The sequence below is a fragment of the Polypterus senegalus genome, chromosome 13, assembly GCF_016835505.1.
Source record: "Polypterus senegalus isolate Bchr_013 chromosome 13, ASM1683550v1, whole genome shotgun sequence".
NCBI classification, from domain to species: Eukaryota; Metazoa; Chordata; class Cladistia; order Polypteriformes; family Polypteridae; genus Polypterus; species Polypterus senegalus.
The window spans coordinates 143,470,773-143,485,519 of record NC_053166.1 but is presented as its reverse complement, the minus strand read 5'-3'; the positions used below and the strand labels follow the sequence as shown (position 1 = coordinate 143,485,519).

At 39.1% G+C, this 14,747-nt stretch overlaps 1 protein-coding gene across 1 annotated transcript in view; it reads left to right on the top strand.

Moving 5' to 3' along the window:
• The first annotated feature begins 548 nt into the window (after nucleotides 1-548).
• atf7ip2 (activating transcription factor 7 interacting protein 2) overlaps nucleotides 549-14,747 on the top strand; it is a 38,663-nt gene continuing 24,464 nt past the window's right edge. Inside the window, exons 1-3 of the mRNA XM_039775046.1 lie at nucleotides 549-743; nucleotides 7,377-8,047; nucleotides 12,771-12,901. Of these exons, the coding sequence (XP_039630980.1) occupies nucleotides 7,417-8,047; nucleotides 12,771-12,901 (762 nt within the window). The 5' untranslated portion in view covers nucleotides 549-743; nucleotides 7,377-7,416. The remainder of the gene's footprint in view (nucleotides 744-7,376; nucleotides 8,048-12,770; nucleotides 12,902-14,747) is intronic.

The window sequence follows — 14,747 nt, the reverse complement described above, 5'->3', positions numbered from 1 at the left end:
TTTCTATGAAGCTGTTTTGAAATTGGGCACAATTAGGTCAAAGTATTGATTTCATTTTGGGATTTAAGGAAAAAACTATCCTCAGGCTCGTATATTCTGGGGAATTTAAAAGACAACCAAGATTACCAGATCTTTGTGCTTTCAGGTGCATAGTGAATTTGCACACATCTCAGTTTCTTTGTCAAGCTTTTTTATTATTTAAATGAATTATCTGAACGCTAAATGAATACCACATATAGGCTTATTTAAGTACCTGTTTGCGCTGCAGCAGCACTGCACTGACGTGCGCCGCTCTTATTAACTTAATTAAGATGATAATTGTTGATATGAACTAACGGAATTGGTTTGAATTGTTTCTTATAAAATATACTGGATCAAACTTCAGAATACATAGAGTTATTATATAAAATACTTTCATAAAGTACCTTACATTGATAAATTGTGATGCAAGCAACACCTCCAGTCTTGCTGCGTAATTAAGCCCCTTTGAGTTTGCACAAATTGAAAACCGTGGCCAACCCGTGATCCAATTATTAACTTTCTTTTAATGCAAATGACTAACCTGTTGTAGGTTGCACACGTGCCTGATTCTACTGCTTCGCGAAGTCTCCTGTCAGATGGGCAGAACTGTTAACTACCCTGCGCGATACAGCCTCAAACGCTGATTGTGGCCTTATTCTCAGCGTCTTTAACTTCAACCGATGAACGCAAGAAACGGGCGGATTTTTAACATTGCGGCAAAGGTGCGTAGAATGGTTGCGGCAAAGGTGCGTAGAATGGTTGCATTTTTTTAAATGGCTCAAAACAAGAAGAAATATGTTTAGAAGTAGCTCATTGAAACTTTCTTAAAAAAAAAAAAGTATAGTGTTTTTTCTAAAGAAAGTGAACATGGATTACGAATTTAGCTTCGGTTTATACAATCAGCTTTTTTGATACGGTCTGATTTACTCTGCGTTGTCAAGGGCAACCATAGTTTCACAGCGTTTCTGCTTTTGGGCCCGTGGGGTGTGTGTATTATTTTTTTTTTTTTGTGAACTTTTCACATTCAGTAAGTGCCGTGTATCCGGGGGGTTTCCTCTGAAGATGGCCCAAACACTTAAATATGTGTCTGCCGTCGTCTCGGAAGGCACCTGGTCATGGACTGAAGTTCCGACCTGGGATGATTCCTGCGTTTTGGTCTTTTTTGCTTTTTACAGGCAATTTTAAAAGCAACTGCGTCAAGAAAGTGAACGTGTGATGCGATTTGATGCCAAGAGTATGTTTTTTTTTTTTTTTTTTTAAACTGTCAAAATGATTTTCTTCCACCTATATTAATTGATTTCGCTTTCCCTAAACAAATGGTTACCTAATGCTTTCATTAATTTTAATCCTTTTATTTTTTTGCGTTTGTCATGACTGGATCCTGATGTGCATGGGCAAAATTTGACATTTTAAGAGTATTCATCTTATCTCATTTTGGGTCTTAGAAACTTGTTCATAATATGGTACAAGATTTTTAAATTAAAGCAAATCTCGCACTAACAAATTGTAAACTGAAAAAGTACCTTTTACAATATTCAAGTAACAAAACTTTGCTTTAGGGAAATTTAGGCTTAATAATGGTGGGGGGCAAATGTGTGTATACAATATAAGGAACACAAATCTGTACACCATGGTAGGTGCAGGACATGCACATATGCAGAAAGATGAGGACCACTCCAAGTGTGTGGACCACCTATATGTTCCATATTATCTTGTCACTGGTGAGAGACTCTGCTTGTGCCTTCAGCGTGGTTCGTACTTGCACAGGTGGTGTTCCTATTACCTGCATTCTGTTGCCAGTTACCAGTAATTTGGTGTTATTCTGCTAGAACAATGGATTACAATCTTGTGTGCACTATAATAAAAATTATACTGCGAGAAATCTTATGCATTCTCTAATATTTAAACTGTACATTTTCCAAAAATGTCACTCTATTGCATCATTACCAGTGGTCTCCATTAACAACTTTGCACGTACACACAAATTTCCATTTAAATTCATGCCGAGTTCCTGCCAGAATGGCATTACTAATCTGATCAAGAAATGTAATCCTGGTCGCTAGATTCATTAATGGCAGGACCTCTAGAATACTGGGCCTGCTATTTAAAGGGTAGGCGACATACAAGACAGACTTGCTTCAGGTTAGATGATTTTGATTTTTAAATATGTTAATTATTTACATTAGCTGTGACTTTTTTTTTTTTTTTTTTTTTTTTTGTTACACCAATATAGCAGTTGTTGAAGCAGCAAAGCGCAATGGTGGAGTGATGACGTTCGGCAATGTGCAGCTCCAGGACCTGTGCACCTCACAATGTCGGAGTCCACCTTGAACTCGTCGTTGTGGTGCAGTGTTCTAAAGGAATACATGCATCCTTTATCTACATGATCAGTAAAGCTTATCCTACAAACGGGTTCTGCAACAGCGTAATAATCCCAATAATAGAAGTAAATCTGCAGGTGAAAGGTTGTAAAAGAAAAGAATTGAGGCCTTTAGATTGGCCAAGTCATAATCCATACCTCCTGAGGTGCTATGCACCTTAGCGCAGCACAAAAGAAAGCTGAAGCAATATGGTTTGGAGGAATGTGTCAAAATTTCTCCGAAGCCACAGCTGAGACTTCTAACAATCTTTTAAAAAATAATAAATTTGTTGAAGCTAAAGGTGGTTTTATAAGATTCTGAATTACTGGACTGCGGTGGGCTGGCGCCCTGCCCGGGGTTTATTTCCTGCCTTGTGCCCTATGTTGGCTGGGATTGGCTCCCCCCGTGACCCTGTAGTTAGGATATAGCGGGTTGGATGATGGATGGATGGATGGATGTATTTTCTTCACTACTAAATATTTTAAGTCTCCTGTTGACCCAAGACAGAATTAGTATATTTTGTGGTTTTTATTTTTACATTTTTGAACTGACAGTCTACATTTAAAAAAAATAATAATAATAATTTGAAATTGAAAAACTTGTGGAATGAGTGTAGCAACTCCTTTTTAGTACCAGCAAATTACAGGGGGTCCTCGGGTTACGACACAGTTCTGTTCCTACAACAGTGCTGTAACCCGAATTTTGGTGTAAGTCGAAACACACTGTAGTCTAAGTCACTTACCTATCCTAACACATTTGCAAAATCATAATCTAGAACATAAAAACACAACTCAACCACAGAAAAAGGAAAAGGAGATAAATATACTGTACTGTAGTAATAGGAAAAAATAAGTGTAAAAAAATCCTTATCTTTATTCCTTGTCACATCAAGTCTTTATGGGAGTGAGCGTTGTAAACTCGAATCGTTGTATGTTGAGACGTTGTAACCCGAGGACCCCCGTATAAGAATTAGTTCCATTGCCTTCCAGAGCTGGTTAATTAGCCTCCAGTTGTACCGATTTTAGTTCACAACAAATTCAAATATCCGTGGAGAGCGTCTTTACTTTGAAAAAGTTACCATAATTTTAAAAGTCAAATAGAGGTCCTAAAGGGGCACCAGAAGTCCTCTGCCATGAAGCTGTAAACTGGTGCTGGCAATGAACATAAAACATAAGCCCTGCTCTTCCAGTACACACTTCGAACCTATCATAGACGCATCAGTGCAAGGCTGACATTATCATGGGCAGAGCACCCATCTGTCAGAAGACATGTAAAACTTACAAGGTTTTAAATATCCCCTGGAATTTGGCGTGTAGCTTTCTTGGCTATGACTTTGAAAAATGGTCTCCTACATTTTCTGCAAATGTATTTTTCCACATTGTTCTGCAAAGGAAATGAAGAAATTTTAATGTGCATCTTCCACTTCCATATGGTGTGGCTGCGCTTAAGAAAAATAAACATATAGCCTCCTTTTCACAAACTTGCAATTAAAATACAGTAACTAAGACACTAATGGAAATAAACATGCCTCTCAAAAACCCACTTGGACCATTTAAGAGTGATTCAGCCAGAAATGCAATAAAAGAGAAAGACCTCTCCTGTTTGTTCGCACTCCAATAAAATTAATGTAACAACCCCATCAAGCTCATTCAGAATAAAAAGAGCTGGAGTTCCATTAAAAACATTCTCTAAATCGGGAGTTCCTTCTTGAATGTAAGGCCAAGTGTGGAGGACACAGAAAAGAGAGGTCAGTGGGAATCGAATACCTAAGAAACGCCTCCACATTTCCTAACCATATTCTAGGCTCTCTTCGATTGTGAGCTCCAGTCCACCATATACAAAATAAGTTACTACTTCTACAGCTGAAGTTTTTAGTTTCATCTGATGTGTCAAAACCAACACATGATACTTTGAAGCTGTATAGGGAAAAAAATAAAATTCACGGTCTAACACACTATGCCATTTAACTGGTTAAACTGGTGAAATCCCAACATGGCATAATACCCAATGAATGCCATCCCAGCAGAGACGCTGATGGTTTTTAAAACTGAAAGTACATATAGCCAAGTATTGGGATTGAGGAGGAAAGCTTGCTTGACAATGACACTAGGCACACGGCCAAAGGCGCAACTTTGGAGGGTGGAAACGTAAAATGTTTTAGGATTATTTATAGGGAGATGCTCACAGAGAGACAGGCTGCACTTTTATTGCACCCCAAGAGGAAATTTTCTTACTCCTACTACAACATAAACCATGAAATCAAGAGATACTCTTCCAGAGCTGATTTGCCTATTCCAACTACTGTAGAGGCGTTAATATTTTATTTAAAAAAAAAAAAAAGTGCCTTAGTAGTGACTTCTGACTTACTATGGTGTAATGAGCCAGTGCCTAGAAGTGGTCCAGGACAAGAAACGGAGAGAATGGGCAGCATTAGTAATAATGGCTTTTATTTTTGTCATCATCATCCTTTTTTCCTGTTGTTGTCTCCATTACCAGTTGCTTGGTAAAATGTCTACTTTCACCAGTGTATCACAACTTAATCTGTGAGGGCTGCACAATATTGGACCCCAGTTAGGGCAGTATTTATTTATTTAATTTATTATACTTTATTAATCCCGAAGTAAATTACTTGGTTTTTCGCATACCACTTGGGGTCAGAGCGCAGGGTCAGCCCAATGTACAGCGCCCCTGGAGCATTTGAAGGTTAAGGGCCTTGTTCAAGGGCCCAGCAGAGTATTATCTCTTTTGGCAGTGACGGGGATTCGAGCTGGCAACCTTCAGGATTACCAGCGCAGATCCTTAGCCCCAAGAGCCAAAGGTCCAAGTTCTTGACCCTGTCTTCAATTCCATCCATCCATCCATTTTCCAACCCGCTGAATCTGAACACAGGGTCACGGGGGTCTGCTGGAGCCAATCCCAGCTAACACAGGGCACAAGGCAGGAACCAATCGTGGGCATGATGCCAACCCACCGCAGTGTCTTCAATTCAATTTGTAGAATTCCCTTAATACGGTAGTCCACCACCAGAGCTCTAGGAATTTGAGCTTTGGCAGATCTTTTGAGTGGAATTTAGAAACCTTCTCAAATCAAGATGAGCCATGTTATTATGAGAAGCTCATAATGGCTCTAGTGTTTTGAATTTAATGCTTATAGTAAATTTGCAAGCCTCTGTGTTCTGTTTATGAGGAGCCTGAGGGACCAGAGCCCATCCCCACTAGATCAAGTACAAATTAAAGAATAGAAAAATGAAAGACACAATTATAAAACAAAATAAATCAACATTAACATTGAATGAGTAAGGTTCAATGGCCAGGGGACAGAAAAACAAAAACTCCAGGGCTGGAGAAAAAATAAAATCTGTAGGGATTCCAGACCATGATACCGCCCAGTCCCTCTGGGCATTCTACCTATAAATGAAACAGTCCTCTTTGGATTTAGGATTCTCACGCTTGAGATGATGATGTACGTACTTCTTCCTTTTAATCAGTCCATCACATCATGAAGCTTTGAGTAGGTGGAGGTGGCGCAGGCCACCACCACAAAGAAACCGGAAAAAGAAACAGAAGAGAGTAGGGGTCACTTTTAGAGCCATTTTCATTATGATGAATTGAACATACAGAGTATCAGGATTAAGTTAAATTAAGATTAAAATGAAGTTATAAAAGGCTTTCAGCAGTGTTTTAAAGTGCTCTACTGTATTAGACGTTCCTATTGGCAGGCCCAGATTTTAGGTGCATAACATCACCACTTCTTTTAAGTTTTGTTCTTGAATTCTAAGGAGACACTCATTTGAGGATCTGAGGTTACGATTTGGAATATAAGGTGTCAGACATTCCAATATATAAGATGGGAAATTTAAAAACCATAAGCACAATTTTAAAGTCAATTCAATGACACAGGTAACCAGTGTAGTGACGCTAAGACTGGTGTGATGTGTTCTGATTTTCTTTTCCTAGTTAGCTTGCATTCTGCAGTTGCATTTATGTCTTTTGGGTAGTCCAGCATTAGTTCTAGTCGATGAAAACAAACGCGTTAATTTCTCAGCATCTTTCAGTGATATAAGAGGTCTAACTTTACTTATGTTTCTTAGGAAAAAATGCTGTCCTAATGATCTGATTAATATGTGATTTAAAATTCAGATTACAGTCACTAACTTTTTACCTACTTTTAATCCTAATGTATCCAGTTTATTTCCCTCATTGTAAAATGTGAGCCCTGGCTGGGGACTAGGTACCATTCCAACGCAGAATAGTACACTAGCTCACCACCTACACTTGCATTTTCCAAGATATACTTTCCAGTCGACGTAACCTACACATCTTTGGGATCTGGAGAAGAACTGATGCCCTATTAGGGGAAAAAAATGCTTGTTCAGAGAGAACATGCAGAGCTTGCAGATACTTTATTTTAATTGTTAGGCAGCCAAGGAAGACTGGCGTGGCAAGATTAGTTACAATTCCTCTGTGGCTTCTGTGACTTGTTCCTGAAGTCTTACTCATTTCCATTCATTTTTATTGCAATATTTAAAATGGTTTCTGCATGGAGAACATTTCAACAGCCATCATTGTTGGCAAATCTGTGGCCAACATGTTCAATGATTCTTCTCAATGACCACTTATAGGCCAGTCATTCGTCTCTTACACTTGACAGATTGTGTGGCTGTCTGACAAGTTGTCCAGCTTCTCTTGGTGTGCAGTAACCTTTCCAGAGTTACCATGATTGCTTGTAACATTCATTTAATTTCTTTTTCTGTGTTAAATGCGACACCTTGTGGATGTACTTGAGAAAAGTTGTATTTTTTTAAAAATGTAAATTAGATTACTACTTCTGATTGTGACGATTCTTTCATCAATGAGTGCAAAAAGAAAAAGAGTAAAGTTGAAGTGTAGGTTCTTCTGTAATTTAAACCATTACCTTTCAGATTCTGTTGTTGCTCTCTTTCTAATACACTGAGTACGACATAAAGTCTCATTCTTAATTTGTTCTTGATTCTAGTCTTTCAGAACCAGCAAGAAGCTTTCCTTCTTTCTTAAGAATGGAGAATGCCAATGGAATACTAAGAAAGATTTTTAAAGCAAAAAAGACCATGCCCTCATGTAATCGTGAACAATTTAAACATTTAAGTACCAAAAAAAAAAGTGTTGGCATGCAAATGCCTGAAAGAGTAGAGCATGGATCCATTCTGCCCAGAGGAAAGCTCCTTCATGACGGCTCTGCACCTTCTCAATGCTTTTCACCTTATTTTTGTAAGTCCCATATGGAGGAGTTCGGTGACACAATAAATTCACCTGTAGCAAAGAGTGATTTCCCACTGGACAAACCTCTGAAATCGGAAACGGCAGACCCTCTGCCAGTAGACAGAGACAGAGAAGGCAACATGGCCAATGGACAGAAGGAGAATTCCAGCCAAGGTGAAAAAAATCCACTGCAGAAAGATATTTGGAAATGCTCCAAGCTTAGCTCTTTGGGTGACGACATGGATGTAAACTGTAATGTCACTCGTTCTACACATGGCCAAGGCGCTATTAAATTGGACAAGGATGAGGAGGATGGCTTGATGCCGATTTTGTTTAAAATGGCTTTAAAACACGACTTGGGAGACTATGTCTTTGATGGATCACGGGAAGCAGTTTTTGAAAATGTGTCAGAGTACCAAAGAGTGCAAGGTGAGTGGCTTTTGTTTGCCTTCATCCACTGGACTTTAAAGGAATACTCTCTCCAAAAATGATACAGTGCATCCGGAAAGTGTTCACAGCACATCACTTTTTCCACATTTTGTTATGTTACAGCCTTATTCCAAAATAGATACACCTGTGGTAAATTCGGTTGATTGGACATGATTTGGAAAGGCACACACCTGTCTATAGAAGGTCCCACAGTTGACAGTTCATGTCAGAGCACAAACCAAGCATGAAGTCAAAGGAATTGTCTGTAGACCTCCAAGACAGGATTTTCTCGAGGCACAAATCTGGGGAAGGTTACAGAAAGATTTCTGCTGCTTTGAAGGTCCCAATGAGCACAGTGGCCTCCATCATCCATAAGTGGAAGAAGTTTGAAACCACCAGGACTCTTCCTAGAGCTGGCCGGCCATCAAAACTGAGTGAATAGAGGAGAAGGGCCTTAGTCAGGGATGTGACCAAGATCCCGATGGTCACTCTGTCAGAGCTCCAGAGGTCCTCTGTGGATAGAGGAGAACCTTCCAGAAGGACAACCATCTCTGCAGCAATCCACTAATCAGGCCTGTATGGTAGAGTGGCCAGATGAATGCCACTCCTTAGTAAAAAGCACATGGCAGCCCGCCTGGAGTTTGCCAAAAGGCACCTGAACGACTCTCAGACCATGAGAGAGAAAATTCTCTGGTCTGATGAGACAAAGATTGAACTCTTTAGTGTGAATGCCAGGCATCACGTTCGAGGAAACCAGGCACCGCTCATCACCAGGCCAATACCTTCCCTACAGTGAAGCATGGTGGTGGCAGCATCATGCTGTGGGGATGTTTTTCAGCGGTAGGAACTGGGAGACTAGTCAGGATAAAGGGAAAGATGACTGCAGCAATGTACAGAGACATCCTGGATGAAAACCTGCTCCACAGCGCTCTTGACCTCAGACTGGAGCGACAGTTCATCTTTCAGCAGGACAACGACCCTAAGCACACAGCCAAGATATCAAAGGAGTGGCTTCTGGACAACTCTGTGAATGTCCTTGAGTGGCCCAGCCAGAGCCCAGACTTGAATCCGATTGAACATCTCTGGAGAGATCTTAAAATGGCTGTGCACCGACGCTTCCCATCCAACCTGATGGAGCTTCAGAGGTGCTGCAAAGAGGAATGGGCGAAACTGGCCAAGGATAGGTGTGCCAAGCTTGTGGCATCATATTCAAAAAGACTTGAGGCTGTAATTGCTGCCAAAGGTGCATCGACAAAGTATTGAGCAAAGGCTGTGAATACTTACTGTATGTACATGTGATTTCTCAGTTTTATTTTTAGTAAATTTGCAAAAACCTCAAGTAAACTTTTTTTAATGTTGTCATTATGGGGTGTTATGTGTAGAATTCTGAGGAAAAAAATGAATTTAATCCATTTAGGCTGTAACATAACAAAATGTTGAAAAAGTGATGCGCTGTGAATACTTTCCGGATGCACTGTATATGATCCTTACCACATGTAATTTGTAGTGATGGCTAAGAAATAAAATTGTTGTATTTTTTTTGTGGAGAACAGATCTAACATTTCTGTTCAAACAGGAATAAATTATGACCAATGCTGCACAACAGCAACTATTATCAAAAAAGTCCATGAGAACAAACTTGCGTTACTCCTGTGACTTGTGCAATACGTGTCAGAAGACTCTTGACCAATTAATCAGACGGAGAGATGGGTCTTCAATTCAAAAAAAAGCACAAACCTGTGTGAAGGGATTCCTCTTTGTGAACTACTTTGTATTTTGGCTAAGATGTTGTTAAAAATGTTTTACCCTTTGTGAGCAAGCAACTGAATGACTTGATGTGTTGATGATGCGACACGGGTAATGTGAGATATTTTCATGGACGTTTTTGATATTGCTTGCTGTTATCTAGTGACCTCATTGCATCCTGCTCTATCAGGTATTTTTATTATATCCATTCTTTGTCAAAGCATGACATTAAAAGATTTTTCTTGGCCATTGCTACAAAATACACGAGATAAATATATTTAAAACATATCATTTATGGGTGGAGTATCTCTTTAATAATGTGGTAATTACCATTCCAGCAAAAAGTTTAGATTTTTATTTTAAAAATTTGATTTCACTGTTGGGTGGTGATGAGAGTGCAGTTAGGGTGTGGGATAGGCAAAACAATTTTGGAGAAGGACAAAAGTTGGCTATAACAACATCTGATGGCTTTACATGTCACTAAATGTATGGTCTATAATACTAACGTAAGTAACAACAACAACATTTATTTATATAGCACATTTTCATACAAAAAAGTAGCTCAAAGAGCTTTATATAATGAAGAAAAATAAAAGACAATAAGAAATGAAAATAAGACAACATTAGTTAACATAGAAAAAGAGTAAGGTCCGATGGCCAGGGAGGACAGAAAAAAAACTCCAGACGGCTGGAGAAAAAAAAATCTGCAGGGGTTCCAGGCCACGAGACCGCCCAGTCCCCTCTGGGCATTCTACCTAACATAAAGGTAACCCATAAGTAGACCCAAGAGCTTCATGTTTACATGTAGGTGGATTAAGAACCAAGATTTAGTGAAATGAGCAAAGTTCTAAGAGACTAAAAGGTTTTCTATATTAGTTAACCTAACCCTGCCAGGTTCTCTTTGACCTGTGTTGTGTGTCATCTGTTTCATACTCCATTATCTAGATCAGGGGTTGCCAACTTCAGTCCTGGATGACCACTGTGGCTGCAGGTTTTCATTCTAACCCCTTTCTTAATGAGTGACCCGTTTGTGCTGCTAATTAACTTGCTCTTGAAGACTCAGACCCCTTAATTGTTTCTTTTTCCTTAATTAGCAGCCAAACAATAATGAGATACAAAATGAGCCAAAACAACTGGTGTCCATCTTACAATATCTGAAAATAAAGAAAGATGAAGGTCTCAGGAATGTCGATCTGCTCAGGTCCACAAAACATTTTAACGGTGCTCTTAGAAAGTGAAAATCAACAATTTCAGAAATGTCTGCTAATGCACAATGAGAGCAGCAACAAAGAACCAAAATTAAAGAACGGGTTTAATTAACGACAAGAACTGGCACCTCCATTAAGTAGCTGGTTGGAGTGAAATTGGATGGAGTTTGAGGCCCTGACTTAGTTGGTCTTCTGTTGGCTCACTCACTTCACATTTCATTTCTGTTTGGGTGCCATTTTAAGGAAAGAAATGAAGCAATTCAGAGGAATGATGAAGAAATTCAAGGGACAAATCTTAAAAAAAAATTCAATTAAAATGAATTCACAAGAAGTTAATTAGCAGCACAAACAGGGCACTCGTTAAAAAGAAAAAAAAAAAGGGTTGGAATGAAAACCTGCAGCCTTCCAGGACCGGACTTGGCCACCCTTGATTTAGATCAACTGTTTTTCAAATGCAAATGCTCCGCTCTAATAAGTAACTCTGGCTTTGAAACATTTTACTTTGAAATGTTTTACTTCACAATAAGGCAAAGAATTCTCAATATAATAAGCTTGTTTCTTTGCAGAATATCTTTTGATCTTGAACTACAGATGCCTGGGCAGCTGAAGAGATTCAGGAGTCCTAGAATACTTGTAATGTTGTTCAGATGATGCTGATGCCAATGATCATTTGTTCAAGTAACAATCACTAAATGCTTGTTTAAAAGATCATTTGAAATGAAGCCAACGGTATCTTTGCTAATAAAAGACTGTGCTACATGCAAAAATAAAGCTACCCAGGCTGTGTATTTAACAATTTGCTGTCTGGAGAATATGCAATGTAAAAATATTGTTCATAGGGTTAACATTATCACACAGATTTAACCCAAAGTCCAAGTTTCTCACTCAAATGAAGTATAATACCACCGATTTTCAGAATGTGGAATAATCTACAGAATTGTTTTTCTAAGAACCCTGAAGGAATCATTTGGACGTAAATACAAGTTAACTCTTGACCTTGTAGTTTAGTGAATAAGGAAACCTACTTTAAACCACCAGCTTGTGGTGTGAGCAAGCTCCATCTATTGAAATGACACACTTCAGACAGACAACTGTTTACTTCATTCTTGTACGGTGGAAAATGAACTTAATTTAGCACAGCATTGGGATGATTGAAGCTTATCCCAGCTGTAAAGGAGACAAGGCAGACACCTGATCTGGACACTTGCACCAGAATAATTTTCAGAATCGGCAGTTTTTTAAGTATGACAATCATTTAGGATGTCAGACTAATGCCAGAGTTCCTGGAGAAAAATCAGCCGGAAAAGGAATTTTGTGCGATTGTATTTTGAGCAAAGTGGCAGCAATCTAATATGTTTCATTAGCATTTTACACTCATTAAATTAATTAGGGCTATTTTTTGGTCTTTGAATCAAATAGCAAATTGACTGTGTGTTTTCCTACCCATCCCAAAATGTATGTGAATAAAGTGAAATGGTCAGGCGACGTCACAAATGATAATTCCATGAGTTTGTAAATGCAGAATCTAGTCTACCTTGTTGGAACTTTTAATTGCAATGATATGCACTAGAGGTGCCAAGTTAAATGAGGATATGAATGGTTTCTTCTCATTTTTCAACCTACCATATGACCTTTTTAATGTACAGTACTGTAAGGTACCATACCTTAATGTTATGTGCACATAAGAGATCTCTTTAAAGTATGAATAGGCTTGTTATTGCAAGCTAGAAGTTTGGAGAAACTCTGCTAAATTTGACTTTTCTTGTAAGGAGCTCCACATAAAAGGAAATTCAATGTTGATGCAAGTTTGCATAAACATTTGAAGAATTCTTCAAGTGAATCTTGTGAAGTTGATGCCTTAAGTCTCTCATCCAGAATCGGGAAAGAGTGGATGGTTGAGGTAGGTTCTTGAACTGTTTAATTGTGTGATGTGTCCTAATTTTCCCAAATACTACTGGAGTTGTGAAACCTAATCATAGGTTCAAGTAGAAAGGGGAGTATTTCTTTAAGAAAGCCAACTTCATGGCCTCTGTTCATTCTAGTTCAACATCAAACAGATGGCTTCAAGAATGAGTATATGTGTGTGTATATATAATATACAGTGGAACCTCAAGTCACGGACGTCTCGGTACACGTGCAACTCGGTTTACGACCAAAAAGTTCGCCAAACTTTTACCTTGGTTCACGACCACACACTCGGTATACGAACAAGCCAGCTTCCCTTTCGGTTTGTACATGTTCAGTCTCTCCCTGTGCAGCGAGCAAGAGAGAGAGAGTGAGAGAGCGTGACACACACACACACACAGGCAGCGCGAGAGAGACAGACGCACACGCACACACACACAGGCAGCGCGAGAGAGAGACAGACGCACACACACACACACAGGCAGCGAGAGAGACAGACACACACACACACACACACAGGCAGCGCGAGAGAGACAGACACATACACACAGGCAGCACGAGAGAGACAAACGCACACACACACACACACAGGCAGCGCGAGAGAGAGAGACACACACACACACACACACAGACAGACACACACACACACACACACACACAGCGAGAGACAGATGCACAGACACAGACAGCAGACGCACACACACACACACAGAGACAGCGCGAGAGAGACAGACGCACACACACACACACACAGACAGCGCGAGAGAGACAGACGCACACACACACACACACACACACAGAGGCAGCATGCCAGCATTAAGGTAGGAAGGCAGTTAAAGAATACACTGGGCTTGATTTTGTTTTCACTTCTGTTTCCAGTGATCGGTTCGTAGCGTGCATTGTTGCAATGTTATTTTTCTTGGTGGTTTATTAAATTATGGATTTTTTGAAATGTCCATTTTTTCCCTGTGCTTAAAACTCATTAAAAAAGTGCTTTTAGCCAGTGGTTGGTAGCGCTATAGCGCGAACTACTGCATTGTTAGTTTTCTCTGTTGTTCAAGGTTTTCTCCTTGTTATTCAATGTTTTTACATTTAGTTTACTATTACGCTGTGCATTCTATGGTATAATTAACTAAATTTGTGCTTAAAAACTTAAAAAAAATATATATATTTACATACAGTTCGTATGATCTGGAACGAATTAATTTTATTTACATAATCCTATGGGGGAAATTACTTCAGTTCACGACCAAATCGGTTTACGACCAGAGTTTTGGAATGAATTATGGTTATGAACCGAGGTTCCACTAATATATATATATATATATATATATATATATATATATATATTCTTTATTTCGCCTTATACAATTTATTGTATTAGGAATTTGTTAGTTTTCACATACCCCTTGGGGTCAGAGCGCAGGGTCAGCCATTGTACAGCGCCCCTGGAGCAATTACAGGTTAAGGGTCTCGCTCAAGGGCCCAGCAGAGTAGGATCTTTTTTGACAGTGACGGAGATTTGAACCGGATACCAGCGCAGATCCTTGGCCTCAGAGCTAATATGTGTTAGTGGAAGGAATTCCATGGAGTAAAGGTACCCAGGACATGTAATTTGAGTGTTTGGATGTAGGGTTTAATTATTTATATTTTTTCATATATAATATACTGTATATACATGTATACACAGTATATTGTATAAGAAACGCTGACTAAAATAGTTGTTACATTCTTGATCTGTTATATTTGGGGGAACTGTTTTAACTATTTGTATATTTTTATATTTATGGGTTAAATTTCTTCCTTTTTTTAAATCCAATTCAGTTATTGAATTAGTAATG